This window comes from Cuculus canorus, chromosome 13 (assembly GCF_017976375.1).
Source record: "Cuculus canorus isolate bCucCan1 chromosome 13, bCucCan1.pri, whole genome shotgun sequence".
NCBI classification, from domain to species: Eukaryota; Metazoa; Chordata; class Aves; order Cuculiformes; family Cuculidae; genus Cuculus; species Cuculus canorus.
Window position 1 is genome coordinate 20,582,100 of NC_071413.1, and position 22,453 is coordinate 20,604,552.

Sequence of the window (22,453 nt, forward strand, 5' to 3'; positions counted from 1 at the left end):
ACCGGATTGACCTTGTGTGCAATTTAGCCACACATCATTACAGCAGGCGATCAAAAAAACCCTTACATTGAAACGAATAAACCAGCTAAAACATTTTTCCCTTCCCAGATCAGCAACTGGAACAACGGTAGCCTGCATCTTAGAAGATGATGAATCTAGCAAGGACACGAAACACCCTGGGACATGCAGTCCACTAATCGTAATCACTAGTTATTTTCAGAGCACAGAAAATCAAGAGGACAGGCTTATATGCAAGAGTAAAGAAGTAATTTTGAAGAGGCAGGCAGTGCCTCTGCCTTAAACACATGCAGAACGCAGTCACTAAGGGAAAACACACAAACTCATCAGCCTTTAAAGGAAGCGCAGCATTTTCTGCCCCATCATGAAATGCCCTGTAAGGTTATTACATATTTCTGCAATCAACGATTGCTCTTTGGTCGGGTGCTACGTACTTCTTTTTGATGTTAGGGCAAAGTTTCAGCACATCCTCCTTGCAAGCCATTTTAAACTTGTAGGAGAATCGAAAATCTTTCATTTGAACCTGCAAGAGAGAAATGAGGAAAAAAACCAACTTTGGTAACCTGGAGGTAAACAATGAAAAGAGAAAGGGGGACGCTGCACTGCTGAGGAAGTGGAGACTCTTATCTACCGTTCACCAGGGAAGAAGGAGGGCCTGGAAAGAAACAATCTCCAGAAGTGACCATTTAAGACCAGGCATGCGAGTACAACTGCCTGAATTCACAAGAGCACTTCAATATGCTGGGAAATCCCTCTCTAAGAAGGAGGGGTTTCATAATTAGCTAATTCCTGTCAACACCCTCAACGAACAGAACAGGCGTCCACTGATAACAGAGGAAAGTGCTGCTTACCAGCTGGAAATGAGTAACTCCGATTGCACATTTTTCATTCATTTCCTTCTGGTGTTTGTTCTGTATTAGACACTCCATCAGATCTCCAGAATCGATCTGGTTATCTGCAACCTCCTGAAAAACAGAAAAAGGGCTTAAAAACGAGCTATTCTTACAAGTCATCATTTTTATGCTCCTTTAGTCCACTCTGATGAGGAAATAAGGGAACGTACAGTCCCGCTCTCTGCTGTGAGCTTACACTCACCATTAACTGATCACCTGAGAGTTGTACCAAACGCAAGTATTTACAGCTCAGAGAAGAATCCCCTCGGACACACACACACTTTAGACTCAGGAGAACACACAGCAGAGACTCAGTGCTCACATCAAGTATTACAGTTAGGTGCCTTCATTGCTATTTAACTTATCAGTCCTAGAGCAATGTAAGGAGTTATTTCAGCAATGCTCAGCAGCCGCACAGTGGAATGGCGAGAGACACTGCCTGCAGGCAAGGGTCAAGGAAAAAAGTTGTTTTTAACTCACTGTAAAGAGTGACTTTTCCAATTACAGGGCAATTTTCATCTTTAAACCTCTAGCTTTGTGCTGGGGCTCCAGCAACAGCAGAAGCACTTGATGCAACTAAGAATTCTCGTTTCGGGGTGTTCTTTTTAATTAAAAACTTTTGTAAAGGCATACCTCAGATTTTACTTTTGAAGCGCAGAAAGTACATAAAGAACATAAAACACCTCTAACCTTTCCCAGATGGCATTTCCCTCCCAAAGACATGCATGCTATTACAGAGAACTCACATGACAGAACGTCTGGATAATGGGCTCACATGCTCTCATCAGCAAGGCTTCAATTTGAATGTCCTGCAGAAAAGATGCAATATTTCATTTTCACAGTGAATGTATAGAAAAAAGGCTCAGAAAAAAACCTGTGATAACAAGTTAAACTCAACTCAGTTTATAGGGCTTAGAAAGATGCAATGCAGACAGCTTTGCTCTTCAGTTTTGGAAGTCCTAGGGTTCACTCTTGCCAACAAACTGGCAAATACAAGACAAGCCTTCCAGCTTAATAGAAGAGCCTGGTCTCACAGAAACTCACTGCTTGGATAATTCCGCCAACCTCCAAACTGGATGCTACAGCACTAGAAATCACCTTCAACCTAGATAGGAGCTAAAGATTTATGACAGTTCTGAGAAAACCATTTTGTAACCACTGGAAGGAAGTTGAAGCTTTCCCTAGGGCACAACGTACATTTTAAGAGATACAGAGAACAGTTTGGGGCAGGCTAGTCAAATATGCAGCTTCATAAAATAAGTAAAGCTGCTAACCTCACTGAAAACCTCTACTGATGCACCTGGCAATTATTTATTGCAAAATTTCTGGGATGGGGGAGGGAAGCTGCAATATGGAACTCAAAAATACCTGCAAGACAGATGAAAATGAAGTTCCATGACATATCTTGACTTGTACTAAAGGTAACCGTGTTACCTGTGCAAGACATCTTACCTTTGCTACCTTAACCAATTTTTTTAAGCAGGGGAAAGGTCATTACCAGCTTAAAACCCTGAACCGTTGCTCATTTCTCTTCCTCAAGACCCCCATGATAACTTGCATTGTACAGGGTAGAATGGGTGGTCTGCGCATGATCCCAGAGAGCTGCATTTCTGCAGCTGCTCTATCCTCACCTCTTTCCTTCACTATCAAAATGACACGCTTAACTAGACACACTCAACTATCCCTTTATGCCAGGCTGGAAAGCACTCACCTCAGACTCCAGCTCTGTGAGGTTTCCCACTATGTCTCTGCAATCAGACACCAAGTCGTCAAGATGGTCCTGAAGGCATTCCAGCTCCTACAAAACCAGAAGTTTTAGTGCATGATCCAAGAACACGATTTGAAAATTCGCACTTGAAATACTTCAACATATGTGAAACTGCCCTCCTTCTCGTAAAGTCCCAAGTCTCATCCAAACCCACACCTCTGCTGGCACTCCCAGAACATACAGATGTAGTAGTGAGTGAGAATGTTGGTCTAGGATGTTACTGCTTGTTCTCAAAAGCTGCATGATGCACTTTCACTTCTGAAACACCACATTTAATTTGCCCTTCACATCACCTTAATGAGAGGCTAATTACCAAAACTACTACAACTTATGACGGACACTTCAAAAAGACAATGGTGCATGCTCTGCCGCTTCTGCTGTTGAACGGTTCCTCCCCTACAGCCACACTGGGGCACAGCAATTTAACATGAAAGTATTTGTTGAAACTTTGTGAAGTGGCAGCAGATGTTAGTTCAGTTCTGTATAAACACAGGAAGTGTATCAGTACTTGCCAAATGAAAATGGGATAAAGTTTATGTGGGAAATGTCAAGCTTGCAATAGAATATTACATGTAAGAGTCAGGGCGAGGTGGAGTTGCTTCATTAAAGTCCTTCTTGTAACTATTCCCTTCCCCCTTCTCATTCCACTACACATCTGAACCTACTGAAGCCTTGCAGTAGGTGCAAAGCTTCTTCGCATCACTCACTTCTCAGCCTACTGTAGACTACATTCAAACTGCACACATTTTACCATGGTCTAGGCTACAAAGAGACAGTGAAAAACAAAAAGTCCCTGTCTCCCCTTTTTCAGCCTTCCCACTCCTCCCAGCTCTGCAAGTGAATTAGCAGCGTTAGTGTGTACAGTACCTGCCCTGTCTCCGTTTTTTCACTGCACCACTTCCCTAGGTCAATCATGCACTTGTCCTGGAGGGTCGGGTCCAGCTTCACATCCATGGCGCGCTGATGGAGGATTCTCTGGACCTCGGCTCTACACTCACGTGATAGCTGCCAAGAAGGTGAAAAGCATCTAGCGTCAGGGGTCTCTAAACCCATAGCATGCAGACAAGATGCCATCAGGCACTGAGAGTGACCACACAAGTGCCATCAAGCTCAGAGCACACAAATTCCACCCTGCTGGGGCCCCTACAAGCATCCAGGCTCCAAAAGAGTGTGAAGCGCTGTCATTTAGTTGGGACGGAGGCTCCTTTCATTCCACTCAGATAAATTTTATGTTCCTAAACCTTCACTTTGCTTTTGAAATGAGATATCAAAGCAGGTTCCTAAATTAGCAGCTACAGACTGCTTCTAGAGAAGAAAGTCCAAATAGTCCCTGCCCTCAATACCAAAAGGAAAGCCCGGAATGAGAGCTGTAGTTTCTCCTCAGCAATCCCCACTGCAGCACGTCACAGCCACCATATGCCAAGACTGAAGAAGACACAAATTGTAGAAAACCAAGGGATACTGGCACGGTGCTTGTCAGACCTAAAATGCATCAGTTGGAGCTTAAAACTTCATATACTTTAAAACCCAAGCAACTGGAAGTTACCCAGAATTTTGTGGATAGTACTGATCTAACCTCGGAGGAGTGTGCTTTGAAATGCTACATTTCAAAATGACATCTGCTCCCTTAGCCTACTTTCCACAAAAAAAAAATAAACTCAAAAGCCTTTTCTCTCTCTGACAGATTATTCGCAGGGTGCCTATTGATTTCTTTGGCCAGCACAAATATAAAATGGAATTTTAAAGTCTCAACTCAGCAGACTAAGAAACTGCATTAAAAAAAATTATTCCTAAAAGACAGATGCTTCAACCAATACTTGACCTCTGCCATGGAAGACCTTTTAAATCAAACTGTAGAAATTAATTTTTAAGGCAGGCCATTGTGTAAACCCACCAATTCCTAGGGGCTGCATACAGAGCCAAAAGAAATGGAAGCGAGTACCCAGCTGCTTTCAAGGGAGTGCAGCGATAAAGGCACGAGGGGGCAGCAGACTTGAAAAGAGCAGCTCTGAACCAAGCACTAGGATTAAGGTGGATCTCCAGACTGCAGGGCAGCAAGCTGGATTCCTACTGTCTTCTTTAAAGGCAGCATAAACACATTTACCAGTACTGCATGCTCCAAAGAACTGAAAGAATGTTTTCAATGGGAAGAATCTAATGGAGTATAATGTGAAGATGTACTTAAATCAAAACTTAATTAGAAACAGCCTAGGAAAGCAGGACTTGAAACTCCTTTTTTGCATAAACCCAATTGTGCAGCTATGCTAGCTATCCACAGGGAACCACTTTCCTCCTTGGAAAGATAAGGAGGATGACTTACACTGTGTCTAAACTGATACACACAAGCTGTTGTCAGCACACAGTTACCCCTGAAGGCAGTTGTCCCATCTTGCTGTGGCTGTTTTGCTTTACCAGGACAACAACACAGATCTTCAAGACCCCCCTGAGGAGAACTTGGGCACCCGAAGCAGTGCAGGTCCCACCTATGGTAAATGCTTTTACATAGCTTTGGCGAGTCTTTGCAGCTTTAGCAGTCCAGCACTCACCCTCCTGCCCTGCTCCTCTGTGCGGTACGCGTGCCTGTACAAGCAGGAGAAAACAGCCCCAGGAGGCATCAGCTCACTGGTCTCATTCCAGCCATGCGTATGGCAGAGACGGGAGGCGTCCCCCTGGCACTTGCGGTACAGAACTGTATCCAATCTGCAAACAGAGAAGTTATCATCAGCACTTTATTCAAACCTGTAATGCTTTTCATATTCTCAAATGCTTTCGAGGCAGAAAAATCTACTTTGAGTTTCATCCATCACCACCCTGTTCAGCAGTGGCGTCTCACCGACCGAACCAACAGGCAGCAAAATACCTGTCACTCAGTTTGGAACCAACTCCTTAATGCTGCAAAAATACACCAGGATCTTTAATTACCACTTACAACTTCAGTGCTTCTTGAAGCACCTCCTGTTCTCTTCTGCAGCACACCAGCCAAACGCTGACACACCAGAAAATCACCTCCTTGCTGTCCTAGAGCAGCAGAAGGCAGGTACGTACCATGATTTGCTTGTATAATACCTTGCACATACTTTGCACTGCTAAATGATCCAGTTTCATAAAAATATGAGTTAGATTAATTATTGTTGGCTCTGGATGTGAGCTAAATGAAGACTCAGCATCCCTTGCTTTTGCATACAAGAAAACTGCAAGCGCAGATCTCTTCAGATGATGCCTAATTACGTTCAAGCTAAATGAGATATTGCCAACTTTCCAAAATGGAAACTTCAAATTTCCACACCACTTTAAGAAAGCAAACACCAAGCGATATGTGGACACAATTCTATAAATAATGATGAAGTAGTAAGAAAATAATTTCTACTTCATGAATTTGTGCTAGGCACACGGTTAATACAACAGTTTTCATAGCCAGTTCTAGGAAACAGAAGTCAAACAAGAAAGATGAGCTCACGTTGCACAGCCTGCAATACAAATTAAAATTATCTTTACTCCCAGTAAAATGCAAATACTCAGTCTTACTTCTTCCAATCACATAAGTTTGGCTCAAGCAATGAATTAAGTGGAGGGAAAAGGGCACAGGCAGGAGAATCAGCAACAAAAGGAAATGGGAAGAGGAGGAAAAAACAATTAAAGTATTCTTGTTTACCTATGAAAACAGTTATCGAGATGACTAAATAAACACCCACAAAGCCCTGAACTCTCTGGTCCATGAAGCCCCACGTATTTTAAAAGGACAAGGTTCACAGAGCACGTCAGCTCTTAACTACTGGCAATGCTGCCACAGATACAGCCATGAGTCAGATTTTCTTAATGTCTGATTTGAATACCCTTTGCAGTAATCGAAGTCCAAGACTTCTTGTCTTACACTCCTTGTGGTCGCTGAGAACAATTATTCCACTTCTGGAAGTAACCTCATTTGACGAACTCTACTTCCTCACCTCTCAGTCTTCTCCGGAAGAAAAGCCAAACAGTTATTCTTTCCTCACTGGTCACATTTATCAAATTCACGTTCTCCTCATTGAGCCCACACAGACACAGGGGCTCTATAAAGATTTCAAACAAAGCGCTGCCATCTCTAGATGAGAATGCTGGAAAAGCAGTGCTCCAAAGGGAATTACATCTGCTCTCCAGGCTGTAATCACACCTAAAGAATTTGAAAAAAGGCAGAAACAGAAGCAGGGAGCCTCCAAAGTGTCTCTTTGTTAAAGTTTGGTTTTCTTAACTCCCTCACCATAGTGCTCAGAGCAGACATAACCGGCTGCCTCCTGCACGGAAAGTGACCTTCAACTTCAGTATGACCAGAGAGACTTCTTTTAATTAAAGATGATTGAATTTCAGAGCTCAAACTTGAAACGCTTTTTAGGGCTGCATCATTTCCAAGCAAGTGCCCGATTGAAGCATCACACTTCTTCCAAGCAGCTTGTGCCTCTAACTGTCCTAGACAGGCATTCAGCCCCTACAGACCTGGCATGCTTAAAAATCCTTGTTTGAACAAGCACAGGTTGCACAGTTTTACAAGGAACTGCTAATGCATACAAAGACTAACCACAAACATCAAGTGAGGATAAAGCTTGTTTTGCAGTACTCACTTCCAGTCACGAGATATAAAATACTGGAGCTCCAGAAGCCTGTGCTCACAGTCCTCTACCATCTTCTCAGTATACAAGTGCTCCATCAGGCAAGACAGAATCCTACAAACAGAGGAATAAACTTAGGCAACAGCCTGTTATAATCATGATGAGCTTCCCTCCTACTGTTGGTGTTGCTGAATTAGTCTTTCCAATGAAATACAGGTAAGATGTCTTCCCTTTCCTTCAAAAAAGATCACATCTAAAACAACTGTGCACCACATTTGTACCCTCTTAAATTCCACTGGGTTTAGTTATCTCAGCAAGTCTGATACGTGATAAAATCATAAGGAATATTTTACATAAAACTCAGCTCAAGAGACCATCTATATCAGGCATGAAGGTAAAGGAGATGTTTCTCTTTGTGGTGTGGGTTTGCTTAACTGGCCATTCAAGGCTTGTTACTTTTCTTTATGATATTGCTAAGGACTTATATAGTAATAGAAATTAGCACATCAAGTGTTACAGATTTAATCTAAGCACCTACGACAGCTACACCCTTCAGCAGCACTTCAACAGCCCTGTTACAAAAATATTCTTGCCATATAAGCGGGCTCTTAAAGTCAGAGCTGGGCTCACATCTCTAACCCTGTATGAATTGCTAGTCTGGAGTCGGGCATTTCTGTTCGGGTTTTAGTATCTCTGCTGGTCAGTCACACAACCTCCATGGGTGTCCAACAGAAACGAAGATCAGTTGTAACCGTGAGCCACCTACATCGGGTCTCCAGAGCGTATGTGCTTGCAGGCCGTCTGTATCACCGACTCACAGGCCTCGTTCAGCGCACGGTCAATGCGGTAATCAGCACCAGGGTCTGTTTCTTGAATCAACGTTTGAAGCTGGACGAAAGAAATAGTGGATAGGAAAACAAATTATAATAACCAAAATGAGAGCACTTAAGATCTTCTCAGCGTCACAATTCTGTGCCAACAACACTACCACGTATGACCTCTGCTCTACAGATGCTTATTTCAAATGCTCGTGCCAAACTCAGTTACCAAACATGGGAGTCCAATGCTGCTGAAATCAAATTATCTTTATGAGGCAACCCAGGAAATGTCCCATTCTGTTGGCCCATGAAATAGCATTTCGTCAGGTATGCCTACGCAAGCTTTTGGAAGCCAGGGTAACCACAATTTGGTCTTTATTAAACAGTTTTTAATAGATAAAAAGATAAGACTATAGAATTATTTAATATTATAACATTTTGTATAATATTATATCATATATATAGAATCATATAACAAAAGGAGGGCACCAGTTTTTATCTACTTAACAGAAGCCAAGGTATAGGTGAAAGATGAAAATAAAAACTTTCCAAAGACGTAGAGAACAGACGTGCCAACTTGAAGCTGTGACATCCTTGCACTCTTCTTGTGACTTCTAAATACTTTCAGCTGATATAGGTAAGTACAGTATGAAGTTTTATCAAGTTTCTTCTTCTTGTGAAACAGTTATTTTGATTAAAGCTTCACAAAAATAATTGTCTCTTATTAATACGGAAACATAACTTAGCCCCCCACGGCACTGAGCTTCAACATCAGATCCAGACGGGTCATCTTCAAGCAGCCCGTAAAACCTGGACATGAATTTGGGAGGCATCTGCTTGGCCAGTGCAACGGAGTTTGGGGAAACAATCCATAGTTTTGGGGGGAGGGGCAGCTTCCTGGGCCATCACTCAGCCCAAGATCCCCACGTCTCACTTAATTTCCCACAAAGCTCTGGCTTCCCAAAGACTAACACTGGGCAGACTGGGATCAGCACTTGACAGGCAAATACTTTTAGCTGACAGATTTGGAGCCAAAAAGAAAAAAGACAGTGAGCTAGCTCAGAAGGCAGCTGCACATCAACATCAAACGGTCCGCACTCTTAATACTTCAACACTTACTTAATGGTTTTCGTGACTGGCCCTCAGCCCGACTAAATCAAAGGCACAGTTACAACTTTATCCTCTACCTTTCAAAGTCTCCACAGAAAATCATCCAGGAAACTTTCAGGGGCAAAGCCCCAACACCACAAAACACAAAGAAGAAAGCACCAGAGAACTGGAAAAAATACAAGCTGGCACTCGTTATCCAATAGGAAGCTTGTAATCAAGCAGACAGACCACAGACTGCCCGGGAGGAACGCAGGATTTCCTGCAAGCTGCTCTTGGACAAAGTTATTTGTGCCCAGCCTCAGCTCCTAAGGGATGCAGGCAAAAGCTGTTGATTCCAAAATTCTTGGGATATTTTCACTTAATAATAATAATGATAGTAATAACAACAACATTCTATATGACTCTGATGGTGGTCAAACAGAAGCCAATACAGCATCCAGCTCATTACAGGGAACCAGACCTCCATCAGCAGGGGAAGTGAGAAGAGATACGTCCTTTACAACTCCCCAAGAGTCAGGGCAAGGAGGCGGCAAATACGCTGGTTCTGGTTCTGCTGGCGTGCACTCACAGAGCCTGCACGGACGGGCACGTGAAGTGCTGGGATCGCTTCAAGTCAGATGTTTACATATAAAAAAGGATCAAACACCATTACTGGAATTACTCTCTCAAGGACAAACGAGTGAATAAAACCTCAAAGGTGACACTTTCTTACACACATAGATTAAACAAACTGTCCAGAGTATTATACAGGCAGGACTTTTCCTCAGGACTCAGTTTAAGGGATATTTTTGATGCTGTCAGGTGGAAGAGGCCAAAGCACGTTGGGTGCAACAGCTCAGAAGCACCAGGTCACCTCCCAGTCTCTCTCCTCTGTTTCGGGTGCAACTGCAGGATTCCCAGTTCTCAAGATTCTCTCTCTGACTGCAGGGGCGAGGGAGCAATTTGGCACCAGTGCTAACAGTGAACGATTTATAGGAGTTTCCTCCCTCTCACAACAAACTCTTGCAGCTGAAAAGCAGATGGATAAACTTCATAATCCCCTGAACTTTTATTCTGATGTGGAGCTAGATTAACAATTAACTATCTTAGAAGTTGGAAGAAGAAATATCTGCCCTTTCAGCAAGGATGATAGTTTTACCTGCTCAAGGGACTGAACAGGAAAAAGAAAGATTAGACCAGAGCAACATAAGAGCCACGTATTTGAAAAACAGTTAGCCAACAGCTCTGGTATAAAATATTGCTTCCAGTAACTGACACCATAGTGCCAGACACCACCAGAACAGCTGCAGACCAGGGCTCACACTCACAATTAAGAGGCACATGTATCTTCTGCCTGATGACCTAAAGCATTGCAGACTCACCCTTCCTCACATGAAGGATCTCCACCTTTGAAGAACAACCCAACAGTGATATTTGCAGAAGACCTTTTAACGACTGGAACAAACCCAAGCTGTACACACTTCAGCAAAGGAAAGATGAAGCTGTTTTACGTGGGAAAACATGCTCTAGAAGTAGCATCTCCTCCTGATGATATCTTTTCCTTAATAAAATGCATGTCCCTGTAGAAGTACACCAACAGGATAAAAAACAGGAGCACTATCCTTTGCTTCAGAACAGGCAAGCTGCGCCCAGAGACGGCAAAGCCAAACTGCACACAGCCCTTAAGAGGTCACACTGCTAGTGGGGACTTGCCATCCACTAGGGTCAGCAAGGTACTTAAGCCTATTGTCAGGCAAGATAACAGCTGACCAAACACCCAGGAGTGTTTTTGAGCTTTGTCTGAACCATTTATGTTACAGAGAAAGACATCATTCCTTTTCTGTTTACAGAACTTGGGCATTTTGGAAAGTTCGCTCATCAAAACCAAGACAAAAAAACCCCAGAGGTCTTAGATGTTTGGGTCTAGGATTGTCTCCTGCTCAACAGCAGGGTTACTCTCAAGGGCAGACGCTCACATGTGAGAACATTCCTGGTTGAGGTGTCACAAGAAGTGAAGCCCTTCGGGATCAAGAAACTGGGAGTTGAGAATGCATTTTACAGACAGTTCCTCATGCAGGAAAGGGTAGAAGAAGAGGCTCTTTCAGGAAGATAAAATCATGCAGGATCTTTGGTTATGTTTAGTTGTTTTGGGATTTCTGTGGTGTTGTTGGCAGACGGGCAAACACCTTCCTTTCATAAGGCAAGCAGAATTCGAGCAAGACAGACAGGACAGTAAGTAAAACCAGACCCAAATTAGATGTTTCCTGTTCCAATTTCCTCAAGCAAACCATCTAGGCAAGCACGTCTGGTCATACAGCTTCTACAGTGAAGAATTCCAGGAGAAGTCTTATTGCTTTGAGCTAGCCAAGAAATCAAAGCACTGTATTAGTGTTACCTAATGATGCCGCTAAAAGTACAGGGACACAAGTTTTTGACTCTGCACCGAGAAGACAGTGTCCGGAGATGGGCACAAGCACTTAGCCAGCTCAGCTGGGACAGCCCCAAAACAACCAGGTGGATTTCCTCCTCTGTTTCTGCAGGTGAAAAGGTGGAGATGCCACAGACCAGTAGCTCCACTATCAAAGGCCAATTTGAGAGCACCAGCAGCATGTTCTTGAAATAGGAACTGCCCAAGAACATCAGCAAGTAAGGACCAAGATCAGTCAGCTTTTAGGTTTAGCTGAACTCGGGCTGACACCACATGGACCAAGGAGTAGCCAGGAAGCAAACAAGCAGGAGACGACTGAACTAGCAGATGAGAAGCCACTGGAAGTACAAAGTGATAGGAGCTCTCACCAACACTGCACTGAAGACAAAAAAGCCCAGAACAAAACAGTCCATGCTCTTTGATGCACCCTCCTTACTAGTGTTTGGAAAGCCCAACGTAAGTCAGTCTTTCCCCCATGAATGAATTTACTGAAGCAGCACTTCTGAGACCATCCACATGCCTCAAAGACCAAGCTACACTGACACACAGCAAAGAAGCAGCTGAGAAATCAGCTTCAGAAAAGCATCAGTGTCTTAGTACAAGCATAAGTCAAAGGTGCTATCAAGGTATCCAAAAGGAAACTCAGTAGCTCCAGCTACTATGAATGGATGGACCTCTCACTTGCTTTCTTCATGGCCTGTCATCTGGCCAATTTCACATGACAGTGGAGTCTGAACTTCCTGCACAAGCCGCACAGTATCTAGAAGGTTTTCAGACAACTTAGTCTTCCTTACAAAGATAATTTACCTCCTGTTTAAGATACAAGCAAGAAGCTCATTCTAACACAATAAATCAAAACAGAAAACAAAACCAGTGACAGCTGAGACAACCATTCCCCTCCACCTACAACAATACCAACAATAAATGACACAGTACTCAGAAGCTGTAGGCAGCTATATAATAGCAACACGTCAGTCCTCAGGAGCCCAGAACACTGGAACGTTTATCCTATTCTCACAACCGTCAGTTTCCTCTAGTCCATTAAAATACAGACAAACTAATAATATTCTATAATATCAACACTTAATTTGCTCCTGTTGCCTTTTGCACAGAGCTCAGACCACAGGTCACTCAACTTGAAGGGGAGTCATGGACAAGCCCCGCGACTGCATCAACTTAATGGACAAAAAGAACGCAGAAACTTAAGTATGTGAGAACTGTAAAAAAAAAAGAACCCTGTAGATTTGTACAGGCATCCTTTTTCTCCAAAAGTCTGAATTCGCACACCACTTTTGGGGATCCCCTGCCTTGACTTGCAACTTGTTCTGAACATGAACTTCATGATCTGGAAGTTATTATTCCCAAGACAAACTGATCTTCCGACAATTTGTGAATAATCAGGTTTGGAGGCAGCAAGCTCAATTTTGTATTTAAAGAGACACAAGTAGCTGGTTTTCCACACTAATGTTGCAAAGCATAAGTCATGCACTACAGCTCTCTGCAGAAATGACTCAACCTGCACAGCCACTGCACCAGCGCACCTGGTGTTTATGCAGAAATAAGCTTCATCGCAAAGGCATTTTTGCCTTACAAAAATTTACAGATACTATTTTATCTTTGAGAACATGTGCAAACTGGCAACATTTTGGGCTGAGGGTCTAAGCTACATTTACACTTAAAAGGGACTGCAGAGTTTTCGTATGTTGCAGGAGGTCAAGAGCATACACCTCCATAAATTCTTAGATCAGCACTAACACTCCCAAGCCATTTCTGACGTTGATGTCACTTCTCCAGGCTCACGGGCCATTTAAAGTAGATATTACGTATGAAAACATAGCATCACACTAAAAAGCACTAATGAGTTCAAACAAACATTAAAGACTCATTTTCAGTTTAAAGAGACTACCAGGATGCACCTGGGCCAAAATGGAGTTAAGAAAAGGTAAAAGAATTACGCCGTTTTAAAAAGGTATTTTGGAGAAAGACATTTCCCTCACTGCAACGACAGTGACGTGCAGCAGGACGTAGCACCTACCCATCCCTGCAGCTCCCATTTCCACTGTTTAAGCTGAATCAAACAGCAAAGGTAAAACCGAGTAGAAAGGTGCTTGAAGAAGATATAGTGCATTTCCAAGGACAGGGCACAGAGGGAAAAGGGAAGGAGAAGGAACGTTTTAAAACATAAAAAAAGCAAGTTTCCCTCTCTCTTACACTCAGGAAAGAATTTCATAACTTGAGAGCCGACAGAGATCCAGTACAGAACAATCCAAAATGTATTTTTTGAGGGAAAAATATCCCACCACATTACTAACGTGCTGCTGGATACCAAGTGACATTTCATACTGTGTCAACTGCACAACTGCCTCCAGCATTCACTTGCACCCGCAGAGCCAGACTGCCTTCAGCAACATCCATTACAAGGCAAAACATTAACAGATAAATCAGTGCTTCTACCAACTGAGCAACCTACAAGTGAAGTGATAGAAAAGCATCTTACTGCCTGCTGACAATTCGGCCCAACGTTTCCCTTTTCGCCCCGTACTACTTTCATCAGACAGTGCAGGGTGCGGCCTTTCCGATGCAGGCCTGAGCAGTGGTGTTCGATCTCCCCTCGGCAGCTCAGGATGATTTCTGGGCTTAGTGAGAAGTCTTCCATTAGCATGCGCCGGTAATCCAACATCTCCCCCTGGCACTCGCTGCTCACTTGTCGACCTGAGCCAAAAAAAAAAGACAATGTGATTTAGTGTTGATGCTTAACAGAGCCCTTCTTGACCTGTGCTGGAAGAACACGGTCGATGTCCATGCTCTGGAGAACACTAGGTTGCAACAAATGTGCTAGAGCAGCATGCTGGGGGATTAAACCAGCTGTTATGGTAGCTCCCACTATTTAATATAAACTAAAACAGCTAGTCTACAGACTCAATGTATGGATTTGAACAAAATTATCCCTGAACGATTAGGAGAATCTTGGTCTGGATTTCATGTTACCAGAGGTGCTTCTGAAGAACCGCTGAAAACACTTGGTGGACCTGCATTCTGTGGTACACGTCAGCTCCTCTCCCTACGCTCAAGGGCTTGTTTAACCACTGTAGAAACAGAAGTTACTTCTGGTAGTTCACCAGCTTGATATGTAATTGTGAGAGGAATTTGTCAGGCCAGTAAGTCAAAAGTTTGCTGAGAAAAGGTTTTCTAGGGCAATAGCACACCCTTGCTCAGGAAACCAAACCAAAGAACAGAATACGTTACCAAGAGTCACATAGGGAGTGTCTAACAAACAGAAATTAACTTTCATCAGTGCTTTGATCTGACATAAGCTTTCCTACAGTCCCCACATGGACAGCTGGTTGGGTTTTTTAATCAAAAGGACCGTGTCCCCATCACAACACACCAATATGTGCACAACACTCCCTGCAGCCGCGGTCCCGTACCCCAGCAGGGACTCCAGGCATTGTAACGGACATGGAGGTAATTAGTGTTCCTCCTGGGCTATGCTTCGTTCCACAGAACACACCACAGAACCTGTTCCACCACGAAAGTGGTCACTCATAACTCAACAGCAGTTTTCTGCAAGTATTTCAGGAAAGCACCTGCCCTACTGCAGGGAGAACAGGAAAAAACACGCAGCTTTCCCACAAGCAGCACACAATTTCCACATCAATCAAAAGCAATGAGTTATTCCAACTCCCAAAAGCAGAGACTACTTGTGGTGCAAGGGCAGCCTTTCCCTCCCATGCCAGGGGCACTGCAGCATGTAGCCCTGCTGCCGAATCAGAAACCACGCAGCTGCATGCCAAGAGAGAAAACAAACAATTCTCCAGAGCAGACATGGAGAACACAGCGTGTCATTTTACATGTTACAGCAATTTCACAGGGGACCTTTAGGATGGTCCTGCTGCATAGGGCCTTCCAAGGTCTTTGGGACAGCCGCTGGCATTAGGACATCTCCAGCGTACACTAACTTAAAAGAACAAAAAGAATATTCTCACCTTCCTTCTATACAGGAAAAAAACAGTTAGAGAAATTCAGGCATTTATCCAAGCTACTGGACTGCAAGGAAAGAAGATTATTTACAAGCAGCAGAGGACCGAGCATCTGGCTCTCCCTAAGTGATGATGAACAGGTTCTCTCTTCTGTGTTTTAAACTACTAGCTTATTTAGTGCTTACTACATAAAGGACGAAAAAATTTGCTTGAACTCACAGCGAATAGAAGGATTTGAAATTACACACCATCAGCCCAAGAGGGATTTGCCATTTTGCATTTTAAACTTCTTGCCTACATAAGAGGAGTCAGCGTCTGATGTTTACTTAGCTATTCTGATCTTCAAAACAATAGCAATCAAAGCATCATGATGAGGAAACTTGCCTTTGAACCCAGGTTTGAAAAAGGTTGGCAAAAAGGACTGTAAATACATGTTGAACCCAAAGGTCCAAGATAAACTTAAAACCAAGGTTCCAGGTAGTCACACACCTCAATTCAACTCCACTTACCTCTATGCACAGCAGACTCCAGGCACATCAACAGATAGGAAAGCCTGGCTTCCCGAGACCGGGGAAGGTTCTCCACATTACAGCGGTATTTCTTCAGATCACTCTTACAGGACTTTGCCAGCGAGTAACTGACTTTGTAGTCTTGGGCGATCAGCTTCTGGCGGGTGGTCAGCGCATCACGACACTGCAGGAGACACATTGGGACGGCTGAGCTTCCACACGCTGGTGGCAGAGAGCTAGATCTGCTGCCGTTAAGTTTTCCGGTTGTGTTTTGAAAGGCTGATGTTTTAAAATTCATGTGTTTAAACTGCACTGCAGTTAAATTTCATTCGTCTCATAGAAACCACACGCTTAACAATGCACAGCGAGGTCAAGAGATCAAGGGTTTTAAAGGCAGCAGCCCTCTGCAGAGCACTTCTTAAAACTGCACATTCATCCAGCTTTTTGTGAAGAGCTACGGCTGAGAGCATGACTCACTCATGGTAACTAGGATCAGTTGCTGACATTTATCCCAGCTGTGGTATACGCTCACCCCATGCCCTCAAGAAACAACTTCTTCCAGTCACATTTACAAAATAGGGTGTTCTTTGGATTTGCTCTGCAACGTGCCAGACAGATGACAGGAGATAAAACAGTCTAACCATGGGAATTTCTAGCCGTTCTCCACAACTGGTGAGGCTCCCGAGGATGTACTGTGGCCAAACCTGAACTCAGCAGCTGCAAGAACAACTCTCTAAATTTCATCCAAAAAAAGGGGCCATAAAAATACTGCTATCCTTTGTAGCTTTTGGATTAAATTATATGAAAATTATATCTGAGGGCAGTGGTTAACTCAGAATAGCTCAGGCAAATTTGTCCATTCTTGGACTATTCAAAAGGATGGAAAACTGTGCATGGGGAGGGTGGAGAGAAGGAGCAGTCTCGGCAGAAGCAACAGAGAAGTCCTATAGCCCTCTCCTCTTTCTTACATCAGTGTTTTGACTTTCCTCCTTGTGACTTCCCACACCTTCTCCAGGACCCAGAAAACCCTACTCCAAGATATTCCCACCCCCTACTTCATGCTCCCTTCTCTGTACCATGACTGAGACCTTGGGACTAGACAGGCTTAAAGCTCTGGACACAGGGAGATACAGGCTCTCATCCTCCAAAGCTGGAGAATCACGGAATCATAGAATGGTTTGGGTTGGAAGGGAACCCAAAGTCCACCCAGCTCCAACCCCCCGCCATGGGCAGGGACACCTCCCACTGGATCAGTGCTCCAGCCCCATCCAACCTGGCCTTGAACCCCTCTAGGGATGGGGCAGCCACCACTGCTCTGGGCAGCCTGGGCCAGGGCCTCACCACCTTCACAGCAAAACATTTCTTCCTTACATCTCACTTCAACCTTATCCTATCCCTGCACTCCCTGATCACGAGCCCCTCTCCAGCTTTCTTGTAGCCGCCCGCCCCTTCAGGTACTGGAAGGTCGCTACAAGGTCTCCCCAGAGCCTTCCCTTCTCCAGGCTGAACAACTCTCTCAGCCTGTCTTCATAGCAGAGGTGCTCCAGCACCTCCAGCATCCTCCAGCAGGATCATTTTCGTAGCCCTCCTCTGGACCTGTTCCAACAGTTCCATATCCTTCTTATGCTGGGGATTCCAGAACTGCACACAGCACTCCAGGTGAGGTCTCACAAGAGAGGACTAGAAGAAGAGAATCAATAGAGCCAGGGCGCCCAGCCTGGCAGGCAGCTTTGGATCACACAAAGCCACCCACTAGGCAGCTATTGTTTGGCTACATGTGTATGCAGCAGCTGATGCCACCAGTGAGGCAGGACTTCTTACTGGGTAACAGCTTCTAAAAAACTGGTGACTTTGCAAATGTTCCAACCTTGGCAGCCACAAGAGTGAGAACTAGATTTTGTGTTCCTCCTGCTCTGTAAACTGCACCCTCCGAGCATCCAACTCTCTCTCCCTACCAAGTCCTCTGCTCCAGCTCTGTCTAAACTCTTAGTACCTTCCATTCACTTCAGTCACCCAGCTGACCACGGAAAAGACCCTCAAAAAAGTCCCACTGCCCTTGCACGAGGACAAACAGCGTAAGCAAAACCAGCAGTCCGTTTCAGCAACGTGCTTGGACAAAACAAAGCTTTGTTTCAAACCCTCAGGGATCACTCTTTCAGTTTTGAATTTGTTAATTGGAACTAAGCTTTCAGATAGCTGATGCAGTTAAAGAAAAGTAAATAGGGCTGATCCCTCCAGGCCTCCGAACTGGGCTCCTGCAGCAAAGCTTCTCCGGGAAGGGCTTTACAGATATCCATCTTCCTATCTGCTCAGACAGGTGATACAACTCTGTATAATCCCAAACACTACGATGCTGCTTCAGAATCACTGAAGGCACGGCTGCCTCCCCAGGATACCAATACAAAGCCTCTTCGGGACCAGCTGTCCAGAACAACTTTTTTGTTGTTGAAAACCACATCTTCAAGTAAAATGTAAGGAAAATGTCAGTAACTGAACTGCGCAACTTTCCCACAGAATCTGTTGCTCACTTGAAGCCCTGAAAAAAGCAAAACACACAGAGCTTCCCGCACTGAGGCACTTGGGCATTTTGTTTCTAATCTGTACGTTACATCAGCGTTTGTCCAAGGCTTTCCCCAGCATGGTGTGCTTTCTGCTTTAAATGCTCAATCACATCACTTGAGCTCCACATCTACCTTCCCAAATCAGCCACCCAAAAGCTTTGATTAATTTAAGCCCTTAAATTTAAAGGCTGCAACTCGAGCACAATTAATTCAAACCATCAGCACGCAGTTAGAAACACAAACATATCAAAGCAAAAGCATCCGTTAAAGCAGTCAATTTTCCAACCACGTAGACGATGGATTTTCCTCAACACTGGAAAAGGATAACACAGTGTGAAGTGATGAATGATTTGATGATTTCTGCATTAAGGATTTGTCTCACTAAGACAGTTACCTACCTTTTCACTCATTGATTCTTCAAACTTGTGATTAAAGAGGCACTTGTAGACTCTGCCTTCCCCAGCCTGAGTCTGTGAAACAGAACAATAACATTTGCCACCAAAGACCTGTAATGCTTAACGAGCAGGCTAAACTACACCTAAAGAGATTAATATTTTTAAATCACATACACATTAAAGTTAGTATTTCAAATGTCAATGGTAGCTTCTAGACTATAAAAATCTTTTAAGTTTTACTGCATTAAAAAAAATCTGGTTGTGTTTATCACCCTTCTAGTGAGAAGACATTCAGCTGACACAAGCTAATTCAGACTGAACAACACTGCTCTCTGGCTCATCGCTCCAGGAACAAGGAGCGCTGTGAGTCGAGTCAGACCAGGCTAAACTCGAGCAACAGCTTTTGGCTGCAGAAGTGAGCGGTCACTTACTTTTGCTGCTTCCTTCCCCTTCTAGCCGCTCCCTTCCCTGTCACACCAGCCCCGAGGCCCATTAAACCATTTATGCCCATTCAGTTCATTAACCCCCCATTTTCAGTCTTACACCATTTCGCTCAGGCTCCACTCTACTATTCCTTTCCTCTTTCCAATATGGTTTTGGTTTTTTTAATGAATTACAGTAGAAAAGAAGGCAAGAGGAAACCACTCACGTTTTCACAAAATCGTTCTCTGTCATCTCGGCACGCAAAGTAGAGATGCCGGTCCAAGTGGAAGTCATCCGAAGAGAGTTCAGCTACACGAAGAATCGCTTTCTTACATTGATCAGAAACCTGAATTCGAGGATCAGTCTCCTCGGCCTCTTTTACCAGGCCTTTTTCCAGGCATGCCACCACCTCTCCTTGCGAGTGGGCATCCTACAGGAGAAAGGCGAGACAACATCTCTAACCAACCACTTATTTTATCAAGTGATCCGCGATTCTGGATAAGCACCACATAAATTAAGCAACAAACTGTCTACATACAGACTTTGGAAAGTTCTGCCTAGGCCCCATTTACATTCAGAGGAGGCAACAGTTAATATCTGTACTATCCACACACTTTATACATCACCATCCCACTGATGGCCACTGTAAAATCCCCCCTTCCAATGCTCTTGGTTTGTTTTAATGTGACTTAATGAGATTATCACTACTTAGTCACACTGCTCAGAGCAGTTTACCAAAACAGCCAAATTATCTCTAATCTGACATAGCTCTCTTTGCACCATGGCAACCACAAAGCATTAAGAACATGCTTGGGGGACAGAAAAATCATAGTTCCTCCATGCTGAGACAAGCCTTCAGTTTGGGTGCTGATAATTAGTGATGCTAAAAAAGCCACAAAGAAGCTTTGACCAGTGTAGGCTTCTCAATGCTAATTCCTCCACTAAGGGACTGAAAAAAAAATGCAAAGTATTCAAGAATAGACGAAGTCTTGGACAAAGCGGTTCTGGCCCAATATTGTACACCACGTCCACCCTCCTGCAAGGCTGGAAACAACGCTGCACTATGAACAGCAACTGCCAACAAACGCAGAGAGCCCGTGTTTGGTATGAAAGCCCAGAAGAGGCAGGGCAACGTTCCATTTAGTTTCTTACAACCTTTGTATGTGTTCAGAAAGGGAACTGTAGCCCCTCCCTACCTCCGAGTCCTCTAATAAACAAGAGCTCTTCTGGAAGAGATCTCTCAAGGCTTCTACAAGTGTCTCTCGAGAGAACCACCTTAACCGATGCTGCTCTGCTGTGAGAGGGTATTGTTACTAAACTTATATCAGACTATCTAGGGTGTACGACAAGGCAAGAATATTTGCATAAATCAATCTGGCATCTGCAGGAACCATTTAGGAGCGATCCCTTGAGCTCGGTCTGTCAAGCAGATTCATCCATCGCTGTTGCAGAAGCATAGGTGAGAGAGCGGTCTCCTTAAAACGTGACCATGACAATTCAAACTCTGCGACTCTTCCAAATCTTTTTGTTCTGACACATCTGCTGAGGCAGGCAGCCTTTCAATCCTGTTTTAACTCTGCTACACTTGGAGCACAAGCGGAATCAGCTAATTAAAGTCATAAACACAACCCATAAGCATCCCCAGTTTGAAAGGGCTAAAAGTAGTTTCACCCTTAGAAAAAAAAAAGGCAAAACCCTCCAAACCCATATATTCCAAAACTCCGTATTTTGGTTTGCTCTTTTCTTTGAGTACAAACTGGCCAATTCCACATGCTGGCCAGATATCAGCACCTCTGAAGACATGTAATCATACATCAACTGTCCCCTTAGGACTGAATCCAAAAGGGATCTGAGGAACGCTACTTAGCAGCATGTTTGCCACATTACTTAAAGTTGTCATTTACCCACAACCACGCCAAACACAAACACTGTTCAGCAAATCCTTGTGGTCAGTCACGGGCAGTAATTATAAGTGAGGAGCGAGCAAGCGTAAGTGATTGAAAACAACCGTTTTCAGCTCCTCTGGCAGTTTTTTCCTCCAGCTTAGGTGAGGCAAGGCAGACTGCAGTTCCTCACACTTGCCTTAGAAGCCAGCAAGGAGAGCACAAGGCAAGCCTTCCCTACTAGGAAAAACAGAAGTTTCCTGGTTTCTTGCAGCATGGGTCTAGATTCCTGGTGAAAGTCATAGTACATAAAGCAATCCCATTTTTAACAGAGTAGTGAAAGCAAATTTCCATATGCTGGGCGCCGAATGTTTATGGTTGTATTGCTGGGACACAACACGAAATGACGAATTTATTGCATTACTTCACAAACACAACTTTTACATTTGGGTAGATCCTCTTGTGGTGCTTTCTACTCTGCTGCCCTGCAATAGAGTGATTTTGAAATACGTCAGGCCTAACAGGAATAGAAACACACACAAGTCAACACAGCCAGCTCCCAAAGGATGCAGTCCTGCTCTCTTCTCCCACCTCCAAAGCATTCACATGCCTTCCAGTGGTGCTCGTGCTTCCTGTTTGTGCTGAAATGCCTACCCTTAGCAAATATAACTAAGCAAAGAATATGAGCTCCCAGCAAGGTAAAAGACCACCAGCTCACTGAAAAGATTGTACAATCTCTTATTGCAGCCTGAAGAGGAAAATAAACACATATGGCTCAACTGCCTTTTCCTAAACTGGGTGGCCATCAAGCGTCTGACAGGCTCGTTTTGAAAGGAATGGCAGGACAGCTTTGACACACATTTTTGCTACACAGAGTTGCCGGTTCCATGTGCCACCCGTCCTGCAGGGACAGCTTGGCTTTGAAGGCACCAAAACCAAGGGCCAGCATCCCACAGCGTGAGTTCTCCTGGTCCTGCTACAGCACCAGCTTCCTGGTGCGTACAAGGGTATAAAGGCCTGCTGCAGCTCCGCTGTGGAACAAACCCCAGTGCTTTTCCTCTATCCAGCACACCCTCATCAGAAAGCCTCCATCTTCCAGCTGAAG

At 44.1% G+C, this 22,453-nt stretch overlaps 1 protein-coding gene across 1 annotated transcript in view; it reads right to left on the minus strand.

Annotated features, from left to right (window-relative positions):
- The window catches only part of GLG1 (golgi glycoprotein 1), an 89,788-nt gene that overhangs the window by 16,525 nt on the left and 50,810 nt on the right, over positions 1 to 22,453 (minus strand). The window contains exons 5-16 of the mRNA XM_009569971.2: positions 19,692 to 19,895; positions 19,046 to 19,117; positions 16,087 to 16,270; positions 14,095 to 14,309; positions 8,029 to 8,150; positions 7,275 to 7,376; positions 5,226 to 5,379; positions 3,547 to 3,684; positions 2,623 to 2,709; positions 1,658 to 1,720; positions 870 to 983; positions 453 to 541 (exon numbers count right to left, since the gene is read on the minus strand). Of these exons, the coding sequence (XP_009568266.2) occupies positions 453 to 541; positions 870 to 983; positions 1,658 to 1,720; positions 2,623 to 2,709; positions 3,547 to 3,684; positions 5,226 to 5,379; positions 7,275 to 7,376; positions 8,029 to 8,150; positions 14,095 to 14,309; positions 16,087 to 16,270; positions 19,046 to 19,117; positions 19,692 to 19,895 (1,544 nt within the window). The remainder of the gene's footprint in view (positions 1 to 452; positions 542 to 869; positions 984 to 1,657; positions 1,721 to 2,622; positions 2,710 to 3,546; positions 3,685 to 5,225; positions 5,380 to 7,274; positions 7,377 to 8,028; positions 8,151 to 14,094; positions 14,310 to 16,086; positions 16,271 to 19,045; positions 19,118 to 19,691; positions 19,896 to 22,453) is intronic.